At 60.4% G+C, this 22,375-nt stretch overlaps 3 protein-coding genes across 4 annotated transcripts in view; 1 reads left to right on the top strand and 2 right to left on the bottom strand.

Annotated features, from left to right (window-relative positions):
* CNOT3 (CCR4-NOT transcription complex subunit 3) overlaps positions 1-13,968 on the top strand; it is a 14,883-nt gene extending 915 nt beyond the window's left edge. The window contains 18 exon segments of the mRNA XM_049621372.1: positions 3,763-3,840; positions 3,954-4,021; positions 4,254-4,328; positions 4,452-4,541; positions 4,660-4,788; positions 4,888-4,983; positions 5,950-6,169; positions 6,264-6,397; positions 6,707-6,763; positions 7,843-8,209; positions 8,290-8,413; positions 9,067-9,169; positions 9,171-9,266; positions 10,770-10,869; positions 10,954-11,152; positions 11,441-11,573; positions 12,152-12,277; positions 13,621-13,968. Of these exon segments, the coding sequence (XP_049477329.1) occupies positions 3,816-3,840; positions 3,954-4,021; positions 4,254-4,328; positions 4,452-4,541; positions 4,660-4,788; positions 4,888-4,983; positions 5,950-6,169; positions 6,264-6,397; positions 6,707-6,763; positions 7,843-8,209; positions 8,290-8,413; positions 9,067-9,169; positions 9,171-9,266; positions 10,770-10,869; positions 10,954-11,152; positions 11,441-11,573; positions 12,152-12,277; positions 13,621-13,719 (2,241 nt within the window). The 5' untranslated portion in view covers positions 3,763-3,815 and the 3' untranslated portion in view covers positions 13,720-13,968.
* On the bottom strand, positions 13,945-18,674 carry LENG1 (leukocyte receptor cluster member 1). 2 transcript variants are annotated; one of them, XM_049621488.1, is made up of 5 exons: positions 18,599-18,674; positions 16,673-16,851; positions 15,682-15,861; positions 14,805-15,064; positions 13,945-14,215 (listed from the first exon to the last, which is right to left on the bottom strand). In XM_049621488.1, exons 2-5 carry the CDS (start codon positions 16,802-16,804, stop codon positions 13,945-13,947), a joined length of 843 nt encoding a protein of 280 aa, XP_049477445.1. In that variant the 5' UTR covers positions 16,805-16,851; positions 18,599-18,674. The 2 variants fall into 2 exon arrangements, with proteins under 2 accessions (XP_049477445.1, XP_049477444.1); XM_049621487.1 differs by lacking the exon at positions 18,599-18,674 and adding an exon at positions 17,043-17,122.
* Positions 17,164-22,375, bottom strand: part of TMC4 (transmembrane channel like 4) — an 11,339-nt gene continuing 6,127 nt past the window's right edge. Inside the window, exons 6-15 of the mRNA XM_049621366.1 lie at positions 20,799-20,946; positions 20,150-20,317; positions 19,770-19,933; positions 19,377-19,503; positions 19,023-19,120; positions 18,599-18,782; positions 18,181-18,311; positions 17,919-18,074; positions 17,560-17,638; positions 17,164-17,456 (exon numbers count right to left, since the gene is read on the bottom strand). Of these exons, the coding sequence (XP_049477323.1) occupies positions 17,388-17,456; positions 17,560-17,638; positions 17,919-18,074; positions 18,181-18,311; positions 18,599-18,782; positions 19,023-19,120; positions 19,377-19,503; positions 19,770-19,933; positions 20,150-20,317; positions 20,799-20,946 (1,324 nt within the window). The 3' untranslated portion in view covers positions 17,164-17,387. The remainder of the gene's footprint in view (positions 17,457-17,559; positions 17,639-17,918; positions 18,075-18,180; positions 18,312-18,598; positions 18,783-19,022; positions 19,121-19,376; positions 19,504-19,769; positions 19,934-20,149; positions 20,318-20,798; positions 20,947-22,375) is intronic.

Genomic DNA, 22,375 nt, shown 5'->3' with positions numbered 1-22,375 from the left:
CCTCCGCGGGGGTGCGGGTGCGCGGGGCCGCCCCCTCCGCGTCGGCCTCGGCCCCTCGCCGCGGGGACGGGCGCGCCCCGGCCGCGGGTGCCCGCCCCCCTCGGTCGCAGCCCCTCCTGGGCGAGGCGGCCGCCCTCACGTGGGGGTCGGGCCCCCCCCACCCCGAGCCAGGCCCGCGGGCGGGGCGGGGGGCTCCGTTCCCGGGGCCCGGCCCCCTGCGCGCCCCCAAAGTTTCCCCTGCGGCGAGAAGTCTACGGGGGTCAGGGCTGTTCTGAGCGGTACCTGCTCGGGGCGGGCTGCGTGTCCGCCGCTGGTGCTGTGGCCCCGAGCCCCCGGCCTGTGGTGTCACTCCCACTTAGCCTCCTCGCGGCTTGGTGACACCTTCCAAAGCTCCTGCCTTCGCCGGGTTGCAGACGGTGTCCTGCCCCTGGCAGTGCAAGCACCCCTGATTCTAAGCAGTGCCAGCTTCTCCCAGCAGGGCTGTCCCCTCCCCCAGCATTGACGCCCCCGCTGTTTGGGGACTGCCCCCAGCGTGTCCCTTTGCTGCTGCTGCTACGTCTGAGTCTTCTGTCCTCCGTTCACATGAGTCCTTCCAGAAGGCTGGGGTCCCGCCCCCCTTGGTGCTTGTGTTGGGTCCCCTGGCTGCGAGCGTGTGAACTTGATGGGATCCGGGGCTCGCCCTCCCCGCTCCCACACTCGGGGGAATAGCTTCCTAGATGTGAGGTTCCCGTGCTGTGACACGTGGGCTGTGCTGGCTGGGGTTGTGTTCTGTCCTCCAGGGGCTCCAGGGGCAGGAAACTTTCTCAGCGCTGCCCCCGCCCACCCCCCAGGGTTGAGGTTCCTGCCTCTCAGGTGTTGGTGCACTTGTCGTGGGGTCTCGCTGTGGGGGACCAAGGCTTCTGTTCTCGGCTGAGACATGATTCCGTGTGGTGGGGGAGAGACCCCGCTGTGGGCAGCTTTCCACAGTGGGGTTCCCAGGCCCCCCCCCCATCCTTGGTGTTGGGCCTCCCAGTGGGCAGATAAGTACCTCCACCCCAGGACCTAACACATCCTTCCTCCACAGTGTCAGGTGCTCGGTGAGGATGGCCCTCCAGCATCACCTCCCAGTGGCCGAGCTCCTGGCTCAGTGGGAAGCCTCTGCTTGGGGGCACATGACAGCCCCCAGGGTTAGGGATCCCCCCCCCCTTCCCCCGGTGTCAGCTCCCAGGACTAGGCCTTCCACCCCTCCTGTGTGGTCCCTGCCAGGCCTGTGTGTGACTGCATCCTCTTCCCTGAGGTTAGGTCTCGGGGGCTCTCCTTCATCAGTTGTGTCCCTCATTTACATGGCTGCTGGCCCCCCTGGGCGTCTGGCACACTGCTCCTCGAGGGGATCTGCTCTCGTGGACAGAGACTGGTTCCCAGGTTCCCCTGTCTTGTTGGAGACCCCTCGCCATGAGCATGCAGGCTCTTCGGTGCCTCAGCTGCCCCCTGTCTCGGCCACCTTTTGCTGTGGGGTCTTGCTGGGTCCCCCCAAGAGCAGTGGGGCTCCCAGCCCTTTAAGAATGGAACTTCTCCATGGTGGCACCTCTGCTGCAGGGCCCAGGCTTTCTTTCTCTCTGGTCCTTTGCTGGGGGATCGAAGGTGTCTTGAAATGGGGTCTCTCTTTAGAGGGAGGGGCTCCTGCCCCTGTTGTATCCGCCCTGTCTAGGGGGTGCAGGTACCCTGGGCCCGTGGTGCCTCCCCCAGACCTGGTGTTGTCTTCTCTGGACCTCAGCTGTTCTCTGTTTGAGGGTCTGAGACCTCACCTCCCCAGGCTGGGGCTCTTGTCCCCCTGGCACCTTGCTTCTGACTCCTGCAGGACTTCTTGCTGCCAGTCTGTTCCCCTTTTAGGGGTATCACCTCCCCATTGAGCCAGGTGTCCCAACCCCTCGGTGTGGAGTGCCTCGTGTAGGGATAGAAGGTCGGCGTTCCCTCCCTCTGGACCGGAGGCAGGGGTGCAAACTCCTGTGTTAACGTCCCTGTCCCTGATTCCAGGCAGGAAGAGGCATTTCTGTGTTGGGAGTCCTGGCTCTGTCCTGAGCTCCTAGATCAAAGGCTTTGAGTCCCCTCTGTGCAACTGTCTCCAACGTCCTTTTTCTGGCTGCCTTGCCCTGGAGCTGGCATTTCTCTGTGTGGGGACTGGGCCCCACCTCAGTGTGGCAGCTGGGCCTGGGCCCGGGGTGTTGTTCTTCTCTTGGTGGGCCCTTCCAGGAGACTGATGCTCCCTCGGGTCTAAGGTGTCACAGCCGCCGCTGTCCACAGTGGGCCCCTGTGGACCATGCTGGTACCAGCTCAGGGCCTCTGGTTCCAGAGCGTGCTCTCTGGTACACCATCCCACCGGGAGCTACCCGCTGTGTGTGATTGAAACAGTTGAAATACAAACGAAAGATTCCACTTGTTCGGTGCATGAGCCACGTTCTCCGTGTCCAGTGGCACGGGCAGCACAGATCCACTGCAGGAAGTGCTGTTGGCCGGGAAGTACTGTTCCAGAGACAAGTCCTTCCCGGTGGGCAGGGACCCTCCTGGTATGGCCTCCCCGTGGTTTGAGGCTCAGTCCTGGATTTAGTCCAGGCTGTTCTGGGCCCCCCTGCCCTGGGCCTGTAGAGTGGGAGCCCCCCTATCTCAGGGAGCCTTGCTTTTCAGTCAGGCCCCGTTTCTAGGGGGTGATCTCGGGCAGTGCAGGAGACCCCCTGGATCTCCGTTGGTCTTGGTGTCAGGCTCTCCGCTCTGGTTTCCCCCTGGGCCACAGCTCCTGGTGACTCGTCTTTGAGCTCTGTCTTCCGCGTGTCGTGTACTTTGAGGGTGAAGATAGCCCTATCTCTAGGTACTGGGCACACGTCCTAGAAGTTTGTGTTTCCCTGTGTCTGCGTTACCAGCGCATCCAAGATGTACTTCGCGTGCGCAGATCGCTGCCTCACAGCGGAGGCCCCTCACCCTCGTCTCTGTGAGACCTCACTCATTTCCGGGCACTCTTGTGGCCTTCTGCTCCCATACGACTAAGTCTCGGCATTGGCGTTGGGTCAGGAGCATCGTCTCCTGCTCTGGAGTAAACTTGGTGCCATGAGGCCCTCTTCTGCTTGGTCCCAGCCCTGTCACGATGTCGGCTACACGACGCTCTTGGGGGGGGAGGGAGAGGGGAGGGTCGCTCTTCCTAATGGGGGGGAAGTAGTTCTTCCTAAGGGCAGGCATTTCCCACCCCTGGTGCTTCCCCTCCATCCCTTACAGTTCGTGCACAGACGGCATCAGGCTCTTCTTCCTGCAGACTCTCTTCTGACCTGTCTGAGGGGTAGCTTCTCTGGTGTCAGGACTCTAGTCACCCGTGTGCCCTGCCCCGCTGTGGGAGTGTGGCCTCCAGGCCCTGTGCCTTCATCCCCAGCACTCAGCGATGTGCTGCTTGACTTTTTCCTGCCCTAAAACATCTTCTGGAGTGTCCCCTGGGGACAAGGTGGTCTGTGCTCTAGCAGTTTTTCACTGCCTGGGTGAGAGTTACACAAAAAGTATGTCTGCTTCCTTGTTTCCACAAACTTCCAGAGTGTTCTGGTGGAACGTTTCTTCCAGAACGTTCATTCAGCCCCCCATGCTGGGCTGTTGAGGCTGCACAAGTGGAACTTGGCCTGGTCTCAGTCGTTACACTGTGAACGCGTCTTCCCTTTACCATCCCCCACGCCCTGCTGTTCCCAGTGTCGTTCGTGTCTCTCTGATGGACCAGCCAGAGAATACCTGTGTTCCTTCCTTATCTCTCAGCAGCGTCCGTCTCCAGGAGAGTATGAAGAGAGTGCGTCTGTAGGGCAGGGAAGATGGCGGACAAGCGCAAACTCCAAGGTACTGGGTTGACTGCCCACTGCCTGCGTGGCCACGTGCTCGCTGTCCTCACAGCTCCTTGGATGCCTGCTGCCCGGGCAGGATGCTAACAGCCTTCCTTCCTCCCCTGCCAGGTGAGATTGATCGCTGCCTCAAGAAGGTGTCCGAGGGCGTGGAGCAGTTCGAAGACATTTGGCAGAAGGTACAAATCTGGGTCTCCAGGGAGGAGAGCACGGGAAAAGGTTCTGGATCTCTAGGCATGGGCCAGGGAGAGGGATTGTGGGTCCAGGTGCTGAGGACCTAAGAAGCAGGTCTGAGATGGCTTAGGGGGTGTCCCCAGAGTCCCCAGCCCTCAGAGACTGGAGCTTTGCCGCTGGAGTGGGCATGAGGGCAGCAAGTCCCACACTGACACCTGTGTTCTCTTCATCCCTCAGCTCCACAATGCAGCCAACGCGAACCAGAAAGAGAAGTATGAGGCTGACCTAAAGAAGGAGATTAAGAAGCTTCAAGTGAGAGGACTGGGGGCCTGGATTTCTGTGTCCTAAGGGCAGAGGGAACAGGGAGGAGGGGCTGGCAGCCTCAGTAACCACGTCCTGAGGCAGTGTGACCATTGCGATTTTTCCCACCTGCAGCGGCTGAGGGACCAGATCAAGACATGGGTAGCATCCAACGAGATCAAGGACAAGAGGCAGCTCATAGACAACCGCAAGCTCATCGAGACGGTAGGAGCCCAAAGCTGGGTACCTGAGGTGGGGGGGGAGGTGGCTGGATTCCTGGGTCCCTAGGGGTCCTGGGAAGAGGAGGGTTTCTTGGAACCCCTGCCAACCATGCTCTCTACAGCAAATGGAACGGTTCAAAGTTGTGGAGCGAGAGACCAAGACCAAAGCCTACAGCAAGGAGGGCCTGGGCCTGGCACAGAAGGTGGACCCTGCCCAGAAGGAGAAAGAGGAGGTTGGCCAGTGGCTCACGGTGAGTCCGGGTGGAGAAGTGGCTGCAGGGCCCTGGTCGCCGGGCAACCGTGGGGTCTCTGACTGACCACGTGCCTTTCCACTCCCTCCCCCCATGCAGAATACCATCGACACCCTAAACATGCAGGTGGACCAGTTTGAGAGTGAAGTGGAGTCCCTGTCGGTGCAGACACGCAAAAAGAAGGGTGACAAGGATGTGAGTGGGGGCACCCTGCGTCCAGAGGGCAGAGAGGGGCTGGCGAATTGGGGAGAGTGGCATGTGGAGGGGAGGCAGCCTCAGGGGTCCCGCCTCCGCAAACAGTGGCGCCATGAAAAGGAGGAGTGGTTTGAGGGAGCACGCGCTGGGTTCTGGGGTCGCGGACCAGGCAAGAGAGTGGATGGACATGCAGGGTGCCGGGGGCCGAGATGGTAGGCGGAGGCAAGGTGGGACGCGGGAGCCGCTCCTTTGGCCCGAGGAGAGCAGTCGAGGACAAAGCCAGATCTAGGGGCCCATATTCACAGACTCCAGATTGTGGGGTGTGGGTTCAGGGGGATGCAAACCACGTGTACTTGTTGGCACACGAAGTACAGGGAACGGAGAGCTGGGTCCGGGGGTGGGGGGCAGTGGGAGGTGCACCAGATTTGGGTGTCTGAGACTGAGCTGTTTAGGAAGCTGGAGCTTAGAGGGGTGACACAGTAGGTCTTTGTGGAGGTGCTGGGGGATAGAGACCAGAAGCCTGAGGAGGAACTGAGCTGCCAACTCTGGATTCCCTTGGGTGCATGCATAGGGTGGGCAGGTGTGATGACAGACCGTTACAAAGGTGATCACGGTCGCATTCGGCAAGTCCCCCCTAATTGGGCATTGTTATTATCCTTATGGCGAGATGGGGGGTGTGGGGTATGCTGCATTTGAGAGATCTGGGCTGTCAGGGCCACACTGTAGGGAAGCACAGGCTTGTCTGGTCTAGAGGTTTCCAGGGATGTTTGGGTGGGAGCTGGGGGTCCCTGCGCCTCTCATACGTCAGAGGGTGGGTGGACTCCATACTGCCTGTGTCAGGAGGGGCTGGAGCAGAGCCTCTGGGTCTCTCCGGGGGTCGGGGACTGAGGACAGGTTCTGTGGGGGCAGGAGGGGCCTGGGCAGGAGCCGTGCAGCCCCTGAGCCTGGCCCTGGGCTCGCCAGCAGAAGCAGGACCGGATCGAGGGCCTGAAGCGGCACATCGAGAAACATCGCTACCACGTGCGCATGCTGGAGACCATCCTGCGCATGCTGGACAATGACTCCATCCTCGTGGATGCCATCCGCAAGATCAAGGACGATGTCGAGTACTATGTTGACTCGTCCCAGGACCCCGACTTCGAGGAGAACGAGTTTCTCTATGACGACCTGGACCTCGAGGACATTCGTGAGGCCCGGGGCAGGCCCGTGGGCACAGGGCAGTGAGGGCTGGGTCGGGGGGCGTCCCAGCTTGTTAAGCACGCCCCTCCCTGCCCCCACAGCACAGGCGCTGGTCGCCACCTCCCCCCCCAGCCACAGTCACATGGAGGATGAGATCTTCAACCAGTCCAGCAGCACACCCACCTCCACCACCTCCAGCTCTCCCATCCCACCCAGCCCGGCCAACTGCACCACAGTGAGGACGCGGGGACACGGCGTGCGGGAGGGGGTGGGGTCCAGATGTCCTGGATCCAGGCCATAGGGCCATAGAGTGTCAGTGGGGTCCCTGGCCAGCGGTGGAGGCCTGGCAGCAGGGCAGCTTAGGCAGGGATCCAGGGCTGGATTCCCTAAGGAGAGGGGCTCCTGGGTCTGGAAGAGGCTCCCAGGAGACCAGGACCCTGGGTTCCCCAGTGAGGTTAAGGGCACAGGTGCTGGAACGGCCCTGGGAGGGTTGGTTGGGGCCTAGAGGTGACAGAGGTTTCCAAGGGTGCCTCCCCTCCTTCAGGAAAACTCTGAGGATGACAAGAAGAGGGGGCGCTCCACGGACAGTGAAGTCAGCCAGGTGGGTGTGACTCTGTCATTGGTTCTCAAGCCCTGAGGAGGGCCAGTGTGAATGTGGACTGAAGGGATGGCATGTGGCACCCGCCCTGTGCGTTAGAGGAGGATGTAGGTTTGTCTGGTGTGGGAAAGGGCAGGTGACACGGGTGAGTCAACACCAAAAGCTTGCAGGTGGCTAGAGGTGGTCCAGCTGGGTCAGGCTGAGAGACCCCCACCTTGTAAAGCCAACAGGTTGGAGATGCAATAGGTCTGAAATCGAACAGGTTTCTGTGGGCCTCGTCACAGCCTTGGCTGTGCTGTTGACAGGATTTCTGTCCTCCCCAAGTGAGCCCCTCCCCACCCCCCACCCCCACCCCACCAGCACGGGGCCAGAGCACACACTGTAGGAACCACTGCTCTCATCAGGAGGCGGACAGGCAGGAGCCTGGTAGCTTGTCACTGATGAGGCTTGTGTAGGACTCGGGGGACCAGGAGGGAGTTGGTCTCAAGACCCCTTGATGTGTGGCATGCGAGGTGCCAGGGCGGTCGCCACCTGAGGACAGGAGTGCTGGTTGGCCAGTAGCACTTGCCTGGCAAATAGCTTGGCTGCAGGGTGTGCCCTGGGCACTTCATTCCTCTACTTTCTGGGGTGGGGGTCAACGGTGGCCCGTCAAGTTGCTTTTCTGACCCTTTGGGTGACATTCAGAATTACTGGCCAGTTCTAGGCTGTTTTCCCTCCTTCTCTTGGACTTGTAGTTGGGTCCAGCTGGTCTCATACTGGGTGCATGTGTTAGTTTCTCCCCTGTCATCAGACTTAGTCTGTCAGCGGGTTCATCTCCCTGATGCGCAGGCCGTGGCAGCCTTGTGGGATGTTGTGCAGAGGCGTCCACGCGGGGTGTGGGATGCTGGTGTGGGCTAGAATGCCAGTGTTCTCGGCATGAAGGTGGTGATCGCAGCCTGGAGCGTCAGGTCACAGGAGGGGACAGCTGGGGGCAGCAGGCCCAGCGAGGACCGTGGAGCCCAGCTTGGGGGAGGGCTGTGTGCGGGAGGCCTGGCGGACCTACTGGCCCACGGGGTCCTGATCCTCTTCTCCCCCACCCACAGTCTCCAGCCAAAAATGGCTCCAAGCCCGTCCACAGCAGCCAGCACCCTCAATCCCCAGCTGTGCCGCCCAGCTACCCGTCTGGCCCCCCGCCCGCCGCCTCCGCCCTGAGCACCGCCCCTGGCAACAATGGGGCCTCCACGCCAGCAGCGCCCTCAAGTGCCCTGGGTCCCAAGGCCAGCCCAGCTCCCAGCCACAATTCAGGCACCCCCGCCCCCTATGCCCAGGCTGTGGCCCCACCGGCCCCCAGTGGGTCCAGCACCACTCAGCCCCGGCCCCCCAGCGTCCAGCCCGGTGGGGGAGGGGGCGGCGGAGGCAGCAGCAACAGCAGCGGAGGGGCAGGCACCGGCAAGCAGAACGGTGCCACCAGTAAGCAGGGGGGCTGTGGGGGGTGGGGTGGCCCTGGGGTGGCCCGTTGTCACTCCCCCTTCCTTCCTTCTTTCCCCCAGGTTACAGCTCGGTGGTGGCAGACAGTCCAGCCGAGGTGGCTCTCGGCAGCAGTGGGGGCAACAGTGCCAGCAGCCAGGCCCTGGGCCCCCCGTCTGGCCCCCACAACCCCCCTCCCAGTACCACGTGAGTGTCTAGCTTCTATCTTTGCCCTGGCCTGCCGGGACCTCTTCCACCGACTTGGGTGCTGGTCCCCACGTCCCTCCAACATCAATCCCCGGGCTGTGCCCTATGCAGTGTTTTAGGCACGCCTTGGGTATTTAGGATTGTTCCTGGAGTCCCACACAATCCCTTCTCTGTGACCTGCGCCGGGTCCTCCCGACTCCCCTGAGGGGGCTGTGGCTCCAGTTCTCAGGCCAAACCTTTGCTGTGGGTCCCTGTCTCAGAAGATTGCCCCAGAAAGATTTTGATCTTCGAGGGACGCAGGCAAGACCTGCTCCCTGGGTCTGCTTGACTGCCAGGCTCTATGGGGGCAGCCCCAAGTGGGGGGCATTCTGTTCCGTGGGTGGAACGCTCCCTGCCCACACCCCCCTCTTCCACGGACCACTGCACAAGACTGTGTGTTTGCCGGTGAACCCTCAGCCACACGGCCTGTGTTAGGGCCCTCGAGAATCCAGGCTCCACAGCTCTGTGGCTCTTAGAGGGGAACTGACCCCCAGGACTGGACGCCCTTAGGGGTCCCCAGCTTCTTGGCTTTCTCCCCTTTTTTTTTTTGACTCCCTCCCCTGATCATCAGTCACTCCTATCCCCTGAGTCCTCTCCCCTTCTCCCCTTCCCAGGAAGGAACCCAGTGCGGCAGCCCCAACAGGGGCTGGGGGTGTGGCCCCAGGCTCAGGGAACAACACAGGGGGTCCCAGCCTCCTGGTGCCGCTTCCTGTGAACCCCCCCCAGTTCCCCGACACCCAGCTTCAGTGAGGCCAAGGCAGCTGGCGCCCTGCTCAACGGACCCCCACAGTTCAGCACCGCCCCGGAGATCAAGGTGGGCCCCAAGCTTCTGTGTCCTGACACCGTTGTCTTCCCTGTAGGTGTTCACTGTCCCCTTCCTGCAGGTCTCCCTGCCCTGTCCCTCACTCTGTGTAGCTCTGGCTTTCTTTCCCCTTCGCCTGCTTGCTTTTTCTCCGGGTCGTTCCCTGCCCCCTGCACCTTCCCCTTTTCTCGGGGCTCTTCCACCGTCCTGCCCTCGGGGCCTCCGAACTCTCTCTTCTGCTCCTGGTTGTACTTGCGCTTGTGCTCTCTGGGTTCCCCCCCACCATCTCTGTCCCCAGTCCTCACTCCTTCACACACCCCACCATCTAGCTCGCTACTCTCCTTTACTGACATCTGCTCTGGGCCATGCTTCATGCTGGGTGAATGCACCCAGGTCCCACCTTCTGTGCTGGAAGCCTCATGTGACTGTAAGGGGGTGGGGGGGCAGAGGGTGCTGTGGCCCCACATAGGGGCCTCTGACGTGACCTGGGGAAGATACCCCAGCAAGGCCTCGGGGGGCACATCTCTAAGGGGGACAGATCTCCAGGGACCCAGAATGGGAAAGGTTTAATGGAGGAAGGAGGGGGTTCTCCTGTGCCAGAGTTCTAGGAGGGGCTGACGTCAGCACAAAGGCTCCGCAGTAGTGGGGAAAGGAGGCTGGCTGCAAGGCTGTGGAGGTGGGGTGTCCATGGGGAGGGCAGTGGGGTCCTGAGCCCCTAGGTCTGAAATGGGAACAAGGTACAGAATTGACTTCCTGGGCTGGTGCATTTAATTAATCTCAGTTCCACAAAGAGTCCAAGTCCCATACTACCTTGTGCACCTTCATCTGGAGAAACCCCCAAATACGAGGGGGCTCTGAAAGGCTCAGTATCCTACTGAAGCTCTTGGAATGGCTTGTGGCCCAGAGCAAGCACTCACGCTTCAGACGTACTCTGGCTGGGAAATTCACAGAGTGAGCATCTTTTCGGAGAAAAGGGATCAGTAGCTTTTAGAGTGTTGAAAAAATACACTGGGTTCTGACGAGAGAAGGGATAAAAAAGGATGTGGCTGGGAAGGTCCCTCTGGGGCTACTGAGAACAGGATGGAGGGAGGGGGTGGGAGAGGACAGGGACATTCAGGGCCCGCACCACGGGCCTGGTGACCGGGCAGTGGGGAGGAGCAGGCAGACTGCGGGTCAGAACCTGCCCCAGTGTGGCATTGGGCCAGCCTGTTAACCAGCGAGTGAGGAGTGGAGTTTCCAGAGGCGGCAGGAGACTGACCCTGGTCCTACGCTGGCCAGAGGCAGGGTGGGTAGGTGGGTGCAGACCCCCGCCCCTAAGCAGCACCACTTGGGAGTGGGCACACTTGGAGAAGGGCATCTGCCGGGTGTCCCTGTGCACAGCAGAGGCCACACTCACCGGGCACTTCTGTTGGTGGATCCCCACCTCAGGGCTAGGGGCGGCGGGGGGGCCTTTGCTCGGTGACCGAGCCTCCTGCAGAGTCGGCAAGTGGCGTACCAGCTCTCCCCTCTCCCCAGGCTCCCGAGCCTCTGAGCTCTCTCAAGTCCATGGCAGAGCGGGCAGCCATCAGCTCCGGCATCGAGGACCCCGTGCCAACGCTGCACCTAACCGAGCGAGGTGAGGGTCTGGGCAAGGTAGGGGTGGTGTGGTGAGGAAGGGCAGGCCCCACACCGGCCTCACCCTGCCCTCCCCTCCCCACAGACATCATCTTGAGCAGCACATCCGCGCCTCCAGCCTCAGCCCAGCCACCCCTCCAGCTGTCGGAAGTGAACATCCCACTGTCACTGGGGGTGTGTCCACTGGGGCCCGTACCCCTCACCAAGGAGCAGCTGTACCAGCAGGCCATGGAGGAGGCCGCCTGGCATCACATGCCCCACCCCTCAGACTCCGAACGCATCCGGTGAGGGGCTGGCACCCAGCACCCAGTGTGAGGGCGGTGGCCATGGTGGGGATCAGGTTCCCCGGTCCTGAGAGGTCGAGTAAAGCTTCCTGGTGGTCCTCCTCACTACTGGGCACCCAACTTGGGGCTGTCCACTGTGGGGGGCGGGCTGAGGAGTTCACTGTTGGGGTGACCAGGTGCCCAAGAAGCTCCCATTCACCTGTGAGGTGGGGGGGTCTGGGTTTGCACCCACCCCTGAGACGGCAGGGACTGCTGGGCACTGCAACTAGTCCTTCTGCTCCTCCACAGGCAGTACCTCCCCCGGAACCCCTGCCCGACGCCCCCCTACCACCACCAGATGCCACCCCCACATTCGGATACCGTGGAGTTCTACCAGCGCCTGTCCACCGAGACCCTCTTCTTCATCTTCTACTATCTGGAGGTACAGCAGGGCCCCCGGGGCAGCCTCGGGCCCCCCGGCTTCGCCGCCACCGCCGCCGTCCCCCCTCGGGCTGGAGGGGTGAGGTGGGTGCCCCTCTGCGGCCCCTGGGACCGCACCCCCTCCCCATCCCTCAGTCCTGTCCCTCCCTGAGGCAAATCTGTCCCCGCTCCCACTGCAGCACAGATATGTCCGCCTTGGGGTGGGGGGCTAGGTTGGGCCACTGCAGGGGGGCCCCCAGTTCAGTCTCCCGGCCTCACACTGCTCCCTGGAGGCCACTTTGCATGACCCCAGGGAGTTGCCATAACCCCCCCCCCCCCATCCCTCCTGGGGACCTTTTCAGACCGCCTCCTCTCAGCTCCTCACGCATTAGTTTCTCTTCCTTCTCAAAGCCTCTCTGAAAGCCATTTCCTCCTCCTGACCAGCATTGGTATGTTCCGTGCCCCAGCCCATCCCCGTCCGCACCATCCAGCCCAACTTCGGTCTTTGGCGGGGCCCGGGGTCAGCCCCGATGCTCTGTGCCCCTCGCCCCCACCGGCTTGGGGGCCCCCTGATCCCCGGCTGCACCCTTCCTCCCCCAGGGCACGAAGGCACAGTACCTGGCAGCCAAGGCCCTGAAGAAGCAGTCCTGGCGATTCCACACAAAGTACATGATGTGGTTCCAGAGGCATGAGGAGCCTAAGACCATCACTGATGAGTTTGAGCAGGTGAGGGCCCCTCCCTGTGCCCCGCCCTGCCTGCGGGCCGGCCCCCCTCCCACACCCTCACCTGCAGCCAGCTCTGTCCCAGGGGCCCTCACCTCCACCTGGACCACTGTCCTCTTCATCCTGCCCGCCACTGGCTCGTCACCCCTCGGGGCCCAGCCTAACCGTCTGCCCGGAGGGGAGCCTTTCCCAGCCCCAAGGGCCATGCCTCTGCCGGGCACCTGCTCAGGCATGGTGGCACGTGTGGCTTCTCCCACCTCCAAGCACGGGTCGCTTCACACAGGGCGCTCGACGGTCGGTCTCCTTCCCCTTCTGTCCCCCCACACCGAGCAGAGCAGGGAGCTCACCAGCAAACACGGATGGGGAAACCGTTTTATTTAACGACTTTCCTATGTTCTGATAACTGGAAACCCCCACTTGCACACCACTGGGGCCAGACTACATGGCTCTAGCTAGGTGACCTTGGGCAAGTCATTTGAACCAGTCTCCATTTCCTTACGTGTAAAAAATGGGGTTAACACACCCACGTTACACAGTTGTTACAAGGATTAAATGAGTTAATGACCTGTAAGTACCTAATGGTGCCTGTTCCCTAGTAAGTATCGTTGGTGTACTTTGTTTCAAATAACTTAAAGGCCATGTTGCAGTGCTTTCTTCCAAATCTTTGCCTGATGCCTATCGACAGGGTCCTTGTCCTCAGAACTCGGTTCCCCTCCCTCCCCCCCCCCCCCGGTTCTTTCAGGTTCTTTGAGCAGTTCAGACCTTCATTCAGAACCAGTCCCCCGCTTCCCCCCCCCCCCCCCCCCCCCAATTGCGTCTCTGACACTGACCAGACTTACTGTCCCATCCTGGTTTGGTCCCAAGTAACCTTCCAAGTACCTTTCAAGGCATCGATCCTTCAGCAGTACCCACCCCAGCACTGTCACCAATAAAACGTCTGTCCCGACGGCGTGCCTGGATATGGACTCAGCCTGTTCCATTCTCTAGGACGGGGGAACGGTCGCAGGGTTTTGCGAAGACTAGAGGCTAGGCCAGACTTTGAGCACCAAGCACCAGCTCAGTGCTCAAGCCGCAGCCGTCGTGAGAAGTCCTAGTTCACTTTGTAAACGAGGCCAAGCCTCTAGCGCACGTCCTGTGCCTCCATTTCTTCTAAAGTGGGCAGGATGACCTTTCCTGCCCAAGAAGAGGCTGGTGAGGGTGGAGGGAGTCGGCTGGTGCATGCAGGGCCCTGGGCCCCGTGCCCGGCCCCTCCTTGGCCCTGAGATCTGTCCCCTAGGTCTGTTGGTCCAGCCCAGGTCCCCAGCCACCTCTGCGTCCACTCACTGACCACCTTCTCCCCTGGCCAGGGCACCTACATCTACTTTGACTACGAGAAGTGGGGCCAGCGGAAGAAGGAAGGCTTCACCTTTGAGTACCGCTACCTGGAGGACCGGGACCTCCAGTGACACCGGCCCCTCCCCCCCCCCACCCTCCCCTCCCCCCCGCATGCTGATCCCCCTGCCCAGGTGAGGGCCTTGCCCTGGGAGACTGGGGGAGGCCCCAGGCCATGGGGCAGCCCTCATCCCCAGGAAGCAGCCCCACCCTGGGGGCCCGGGGGCGAGGGCTGCCCCCTCCTCCCCTCCCCAGTGAGGGACATTTTTTGGTAAACCTATTTTCATTTTGGAAAATATTTATGAATAAATAGTTTTATATGACGGCTGGCAGCTGCGGCCTCTCCTATCCCCCCAGGAGTCCGTAAGCGCTGGGGTCTTGTTGGCAGGGCGCCGGGCCCACTGGGGGTTGAACTGGGAGTTGTACCGCCCCCGCCGTTCGTCCATCTCCACAGGCTGTTCCTCCGGGGGGGCTGTGCCCCTCACTCGGGCCAGCAGGGCCTCTGCCCGAGCACGCTCTGTTGCTTCCCGCCGGAGACGTTCGGCTCGAAGCTGGTCCAGGGATGGGCGTCTGGGGGCACAGGAGTCTGGTTAAAAAGCTCATAGGCCCCATAGCCCCCCCCCCGCCCCCCACCACCACCAAGGAGGAGCTGCTACCTGGACCCCATGCCTGCGGGCCAGAAGCTGGCTTCATGCAGTGCATTAAGACCCCAGCCTCCCCCTCTGTGGGCTCCTACCACCCCCATCTTTAAGAGCAGCGCTCTCGATCTGGAGGGGCACCCAGCAGCAATCAGCTGTGACGATGAGCACAGCTGGGGCCTCAGTTTCCCCTTCTGTAGAAGACAGGAGACTGTATGCCAGTTCTGCTCAGGGCTTTGTCCTCCTAGGGACACAAACCTGCTCTTAGTGAGCCCATAGTTCTCAAACTGGTCTCAAGGACCCCCGAGAGCTTTATGTGCCTGTGGGATTTATCTGTTACTATTTAGCATAGAAGGAGCAAAAACTTGAAAACGAGGCAACATCCCTCAATTTACCACAGCAGTGTCTGGAAGCCACTGCACAAGACTGAAAGTTCACTGCCTCTGCAGAACCCCTGACACGGTGCCCAGGCCACCTCTCTGCCCAGCCAGCCCCTGACACCGCCCGCCCAGCTTCCTTACACTTCCGGCCGCTGCTTGTCCGGCCCCTCCTTTCCCTTTCTGCTGTGACCACCATCACCACTGTGCCGCCTCTTCTTCTTCAAGTGCTTCTGCATCTCCCGCAGAGGGTCCAGGCGCTGCTTGATCTTTTCATCTGGACCTGGGCCAGGTGGGGGCGCCCCCCGCCCTGGGGGGAGCTGGTACCAAGGCGGTTGAGTCTGGGCTTCCGCAGCACTCTGGCCCAAGTATGTGAGGATCCCCAGAGCTTTCTCCTGCCTCTCCTGAGGGGACAGAAAATAGGGAGGTGCGGATGTCAAGAATGGCTCCTGCAGGGAGGCCTACAGGGCATACCAGGACGCCCAAGGCTCCTGGGCGAGGCAGAACCAGTTTAGCCAACAGGTGCTGGAGAGAGGTCACGAGCCAGCTCTGCTATGTTCTAGGGACACAAAAGACCAACACAGGTGAGCCTCCAGCCCTGGGCACAAGTGCAGGTTCAGTAACAAAAAGCACAGAAGGGAAGGACAGGTGGTGCTCCTGTAGAGTTCAAAGGCAGGCATCTTTGAGGATATAATTTGAAGACAAAGCAGCAAGCAAGGCGCAAAGGAGGGAGGCAAGTTCAGAGTTGGGTGGGAATCCCCGAGTAGGGGAGTGACAGGATCTGCTTTACGCCGACAAAGCTCCTGGACACTTCCCAAACCCCAACAGGGCCTGGACACCAGGCCAATGGGTCTGCAACTAGCAGCCACTTAGCACTTCTGAGTGCTAGGTTCCGGGACCCCTCTGGGTCCTCTTTATCAGCTCACTTAATCCCCACCCTCACTCCATACTCCTGTTAGTCACACGGGAGGACAGACGCCCCAGCCCCACCCATCACTCATGAGGTGGGAGCCCAGCTTACTTTCTCCTGTCGCTTTTCTTCCTCGTACTCTTTGTTGCCTCTGGTCACCCCTTTCCCTTCCTCTAGCAGCTCCCGGAATAGGTCCACAGGGCCGGGAGTCGGGGCTCCTGCCTCTGCTGCTTCCAGCTCAGGTAGTGAGTTCTGACGCCTGGCTTTCTTCCGTAGGAATTCTGTGCGGGCCTGGGGAAGAGTCAGTCACAGGCACAACATTGAGAACCTCGATGTGATTCACATAGGTGTGACGCTGGACCACAGAAAACGCGGTCCTTAGTGCTAGGGGTTCAGAAGAGGCACCTGTCCCAGCCCGCGGAGGGCGTGGGGGAATGCGGGACACCTGGTTTGTAAGCTGCCTCCTTCCCCAACAGTCAACCAGCAGGGTTCCCAGTCTCGGATGGAGACAAACAGCCCAAAGGCGATCTGGATTACAGGCAGGGCTCCATCCACCACGGCGTGCAATCTCTACCAATAAGTGAATTTTAAAAGCCCAGCCCATCTCGAGGTGCAGTCAGCTTTGAGGATCAGATTCACTAAAGAACAAAACTACGTATAAGCAGGAGGTTAGGAGTTACACGGAAAGCCCCTGGAGCGGGGAGGGCAGGGAGAGGGCTCGCCCCACAGCTTGAGAGACTGCGGGTCAAGTGCTCTGCACCGGGCGAGCATACAGTAGACGCTCAACAGGGAGGTTGTGCAGGCAAACTAGTCCGCGTTTCCTTGAACTGCTCAGGGGTTCACTTTTCACAGGCCGCTACTCTGTACCAGGCACTCTTCAGCCTCGCGAAAGACACAAGTGGGGGACACCAAGACAAAGCGGAGGCCTAGGCGGGCCCCGCACGGTGGACACAGGCACAGGTGGACACGCGCCTCCAGCGGCGCCCAACCCCTCCTACCTCACGGGATGCACCGCGCCTGCGCGCCACCCCCACTTCCGGCCAATCCCAAAGCGCCTGCGCGATCGGCCCGGGACGCCACTCCGGCCGCGCTCGGGGCTTACCTCCTGCTGAGCGAGCAGCACTCTCCGCTCACGCTCTTTCTCCTCCTCCCGGGCCTGAGCCTCGTCACGCCGCACACGGGCGACATTGTCTTTGTTCCGGACGTGCCAGCTCTTCTTGGGCAAGATATTCATGGCGTCGTAGCCGGTCACCCACTGGCAGGCCCGCCTCCAACCACTTCCTATTGGCGAGAGAGTGCCCCTCCCTGTTGTTCCTGTTTTAGCTACGGATTGGGCCTGGGCTGACTGCCACGCCCCCAAGTCCGTAAGGAGAGCTGACTAGCTGAGATGCCCGAATTTGGGTTGGTGTAGCCTAGCGACCGCCTCCCACCAAGGTTCTGAGCCAATCACGTGTCCCCGCGCTGCAGCTTACCGGACGCGGCCGCTAATTGGCTGGCACTTCTGTCAAGTCTTGTCGAGGCCAACTCACTTGATTGGCTTGTGCCCGACTCCTCCCCCGCCCCACTGCAGGATGCAATTTACAAACAACGCTCTGCAAGCTGGGCCATCTTTATTGATAAAAGAGAGACGTTCACTGGAGTCCAAGGGTGGGGGAGCTTCAGAGTCCTGGGAATCCTCGAATCCCAAGGCTGTTAAGCCCATGGGTTTTCTCCACTTCCTCCATTTTACAGATGACGTGCCGGAGGCTTACAAAGGGTCTGGGGGGGCAGGTCTGGGTCAGAAAGTGGGACATCGTCCTGAGCAAGGGTAGGGGAGGTCAAAGAGCCCCGCTGGCCGAGCTCAGTACCACAGCGCGCTGTGCCAGGAAGACCTTATTCTGCGCCTCCTACGTAAAGGGTAAAGGGTAAAGGGAGGTAGAGGTGAGACGCCTCTCCCCACTGTTTCTTTCCATATCCAGGACCCATTCCCAGGAACCCGATCTGGCTCACCATCTCTATCTGGCGTTTGAGCTCAGAGATGAGACGTCCATATGAGTTAGCCAATACTAAGGTATACACCATCAGGATGCTGGAGGAGACAGCAATGGAAGCCACACCCAAAACGCTCTTAGACTATCTTCAATGCATGGCCCCTTAGAAACCAGAGACCTGGACCCCCAGCCTCCTCCTTCCTCAGACCCAGGAGTCCGGGACCCCAGCCGCCTCCTCCCTCAGACCCACAAGTCCACACCCCATCCTCTCCTCCTGAGACTCAGGAATTTGGGTCCCCAGCCCCTTCCTCTCTTAGAAACAGGCAGCAGGGGCCCCAGAACACACAAACTCAGACCTAGGAGTCTGGGCCCGCTCACCTGGAGATTAGCAGAAGAGGCACAGCAAAAGCCTGGGTCCCCAGGAAAAAGAGAAAGCTCTGGGTGATCCGAGGGAGACTGGAAATTGACTCAGGGATCTTGGCCCAGATGGACGACTGACCTCGGAAGGGGCCACACAGCTTAGAGGGTGGGATCCTGAAGAAGTCAGAGACAGACAGTGCTCAAGGATGGCCAAGACTCAGAATCCTGGATGACAGCGAAGGGGTGGAGGGAGGAAGAGGCAGGCGCCTCTCACACTTACAAGAAGATGCTATAAAGGACGGGAACAGCAGAGATGGTCAGACCCAGAAGAAGGACCAAGGGGAAAAAGAAGTTCACTGTGGCGGCCCGAAAGGTGCGGGAGGCCGGAGAGCAGGTGGAGAAAAGAGTGAACTGGGGGGAGAAGGGGGAAATCTGAGACACAAGAATCTGAGCCCTAGCCTGTCCTTTCTCACCATCCAGGAGTCTGGGTCCCTGGTGCCCCCATAAGTCCCTAGACCTTTGCTGCTATCAGACCCAGGAGTCCGTGCCCTTCTTTCCTCGGAACGAAAAGACGCCCTAGACCCCTCCTCCCACATCCAGAAGTCTGTCCTCCAGACCCCTCCTCTCTCAGGATCTAGTGGTTGGGGACCCTCGCAACCCGCCTCCCCCAGGACTCAGAAGTCCATCACACTCCTCACCTTCTTGAAATAGAAAAGTAGCAGGAACTTGACCGTGTTGAGCATAGGCAGTAAAGGGCAGAAAAAACTCCCTACCCAGACCACCGTCTGCGCGTAGATGAGTCCCAGCACCTCGTCGGGCACCTGGAACTCCTGGGTTCCCACCGTGCGTCCCAGCGGCCCGGGACAGAGGCCGCAGAGCAGCCTGAGGGGCGGGGCCGGGCCGAGTCAGAGGCGCCTCCACCGCCCCACCCACCAATCAGAAGGGAGCAAGTCTGAGGAGGGGAGGAGCTTTCAAAGTCCCGGAGGGGTTGTGTACAGAGGCGGGGTCCCAGGGCCGGGTAGGGGCGGGGCCAGAAGGAACTAGGTAACAAGGGGGCGGGGTCTGCGTGTCTGGGCGGGATTGTGAAAGGGGCGGAGCTATCGCGAGGGGCGGGGCTCTCACTTCCGAGGAAACTGGATGAGCAGCATGACAGCCAGTCCAGTCAGCAGATCAAAGATCAGGAGTTTGTACATCTCCTGCCCCAGCCGAGTCTCCCAGCACTGAGGAAAGAAGTCACGGGTCAGAAAGACCTCAGGACCCAGGAAGCTAAGGGCCAAGCATCCAAGTCTCCAAATCGCAAGCCTATGAGATCCTTGCAATCCTTTCTCTGGGGATCCTCAGTTTTCTCGAACATCCCTACCCATGTCCGCAAGAGGAGGGGTGTTCTAGCACTTTAAACCTGGAGTCTGGACCCACCCAGCTCCTCCTCTCCTTCAGGGGGGCCCAGGGTTTGGGGCCCCTCTCTTTCCTTCTCACCGGTAGCTCTTTGTACTTGTAGCCACAGGTTTTGCACTCCTCAGCCTCAGCATTGCCCCCGCAAGTGATCTGATTCCAGAGAGAGAAGAGCAACACCAGCAGGGAGGCCAGGCGGAGAAACACGGTCCTGGAGGAGCCGATGGAGGGAAGGGAGAGGAAGGGGAAATCAGCACTGACTAGTGCTCACCATGTGCTGGGCCCCTCCTGTGCGGGACACACTCACCATTCTCCCCATTTCACAGATGAAGAAATTGAGGCTCTGTAAGAGTCAGGATCTGAATACAGAGCTCACTGGGCCCCATGTCCTGGGGACTTCCGTGCCTTATGAACTACAGCCAGCTCCCTTCAGACCAGCCCTGCCATCATCCCCGCCCACCCTGCAAAGGCTAGAACCTGAGCAGGATAAAAACAATCTGGCGGCTCCTGGTATAGCCCTCCAGCGGGGCGATGAGCTTGAACACAGGTGGCAGCAAGAAGTTGACCCCAGAGATGAAGATGGACGGAAGGTAATCCACCCCAAGCTTTACCAGTGGCATCTGCTGGACAAGGGGCGTCTCCTGCGAGAGAAGGTGGACCAAGCAGAGAGGCTCTGGGGTTCTGGAGGAACGCCCTCCCCCAGCCTCTTCTTCCTTCAGCGCCCCGAAGGCCGAGGTCCGAACATACACCCCCCTCCCTCCTCTCCAAGATCGCAGGAACTCTAGACTTCAGACCCTGCAGCCTTGGAAAGGTGAGCCCAGGCCCGCAGGACTCCCCTCCCCCAGGACCCTCCGCACCTGCAGCTTCACAGTGGCCCCTGTAGCCCAGTAGACCCCGTAGAAGGCTGCTCCCAGGAGCGCAATCACCAGCAGGTTGAGCAGAACCCGCACCGACCACACCTTGGCTTGCTGGCTCAGGGTCCGCACTGCTGCCTGGCGCCGTACCACGGCCTCCTCCAGCTCCACCTGAAACCGAGAAAGACGGGCATTTGGGCTCAGTACCCCCCAGGCCCGGCCGGTGGTCCAGAGCCCCTGCTCAACTTGAACTGATACAGCACCGTCCCTCTGAGGACTGCTGTAATCCTTGTCCCAGCCCCTCCGTGGTCCTCTAGGTCACCATTTAGATCTCCCGGCCCCGCCCCTCCAGAGGCCCACCCAGCACCACGGGCCCCGCCCCCAGACCCCCCGCCCCGCCCCTCCGAGGCCCCGCCCCGGTTCCCGGTCGCGGGCCTGGATCTTACCCCGAGGAGCTTCAGCCTTCCTGCTGCTGGCTTTTCCCTGTGCCCTTTGACCTCAGGCATTTCTATTGTGGCCTCTTCCCAGCCCCCTCCTTTCCCAAGGCCCGCCTCCTTAGAAGAAACCTCCACCCGGCATCTCTGCGAGCCGCATCCCTGGTCGAGGCCCCGCCCCCTCCGGTCCCTGTGTGGGTGTAGACCCCCACGCGCACCTGCAGCTCGTACAGGATGATGCGATGGCGCAGCCGCACGTGGACATCCCCACGGAGCCCGAAGTCCCAGGCGCTGAACACGCGGTGGCTGTAGCTGGTCAGGACCCCGGACTCAGCCAACAACGTCTGTTTCAGTCCTGACACGGAGCTAAGGGAGGGAAGGGCCAGGAGACAGGATGTGGAAGGTCAGCGCCCTCCTATGGGACAAACGGAAGACGAACCCTAGGGCCTCGGGCATCCGGCGAGCTGCTACCTAGCAGAGAAGGAGTCAGAAACCGAGAGAGAGATTCAGAGGCAGGCTCGGGAACACAGACACCGGAGAGACAGAGAAAGACAGAAACCCAGTAGAGAGGGACAGAGCTCCAGAGAGAAGGGGACAGGACCCAGAGTGAGACAGAAAAAGACCCTGGGGAGAGACAGAAATTTAGAGGGAACAATGAGACCCCAAAGGGGACAGATTCAGAGGGAGGAGGACAAACAGTGAAACAAGGAAATCTAGAGAAAGAAGTCAGAGACTCAGAAGGACAGATGTCCAGAGAAGGCGGTTGGGGGAGAAAGACCCAGAGAAAGGAGGACAGAGACTCGGAGAAGTGGAGCAAAGACCCAGAGGGGGGACAGACACGCAGAGAAAACCAGACCAGGGGGCTCTGTATCCACATTCACCGGCCTGGCGTGAGCCCCCAGCTCCCCTTCCGTGGACACCTATGGAAGGACTGACACCTGGTCTCTGCCTCCACCCGTGCCCTTTTGAATCCATTCTGTTGTGCCCGTGGAACCCTCTTTTTATGCAGATGAGACATTACTGCCCTTTAAAACCTATTCCACAGCTTCTCCTTGTTCTGACGTTTAGGCCCCTTCATCGCACAGCCAGCCAGCGCGCACCTGCCCCAGCCCCCACCTACTTGTTGAAGCTCAAACCCTGTCCCCCCCCCCCCCCCCCCCCCCCCACCTCCTTTCGGGTCTCAGAACACTCCAAACTTCTTCTCACCACAGGGCCTTTGCCCTTGCAGTTTCCAGTGCCTGGAATGCCCAAGTCTTAGCCGCTCACCTGGCCCGTTCCTTCTCATCTTCCTGGGCTTTCTGTACGGGTCGCCTCCTCAGATAGTCCTTAACTAACCGCTCCATTTAACGAGGGTCCCCGCCCATTCTCTATCACAGGGTGGTGGCGAACTACGGCACCAGTTTTTGTAAATAAAGCTCTATTGGAACACAGCCACATGCACTCATTTACTTACTGTTGACAGCTGCTTTAGCCGGACAACGGAGTTTAATTCACACGGAGACTGTGTGGCCGGAAAAGATGAAAATATTTCCTATCTGGCCTTTATCGAGAAAAAATTGCAGCTCCCTGTCCTATCACCTCGATCATAGCATCCCATCTGGTTTCTATATGGGGCTCCCAAACTGAAATAGCTGATTGGCTTTTAAAAATTTTTTTAAATATTTATTTTTGAAAGTGAGAGAGACAGAGTGTGAGCAGGACAGGGGCAGAGAGAGAGGGAGACACAGAATCCGAAGCAGGCTCCAGGCTCTGAGCTGTCAGCACAGAGCCCGACACGGGGCTCGAACTTACCGTG

The sequence above is a fragment of the Panthera uncia genome, assembly GCF_023721935.1.
Source record: "Panthera uncia isolate 11264 chromosome E2 unlocalized genomic scaffold, Puncia_PCG_1.0 HiC_scaffold_19, whole genome shotgun sequence".
NCBI classification, from domain to species: Eukaryota; Metazoa; Chordata; class Mammalia; order Carnivora; family Felidae; genus Panthera; species Panthera uncia.
The sequence above is the reverse complement of the archived record's forward strand: the minus strand, read 5'-3'. Positions and strand labels throughout refer to the sequence as shown.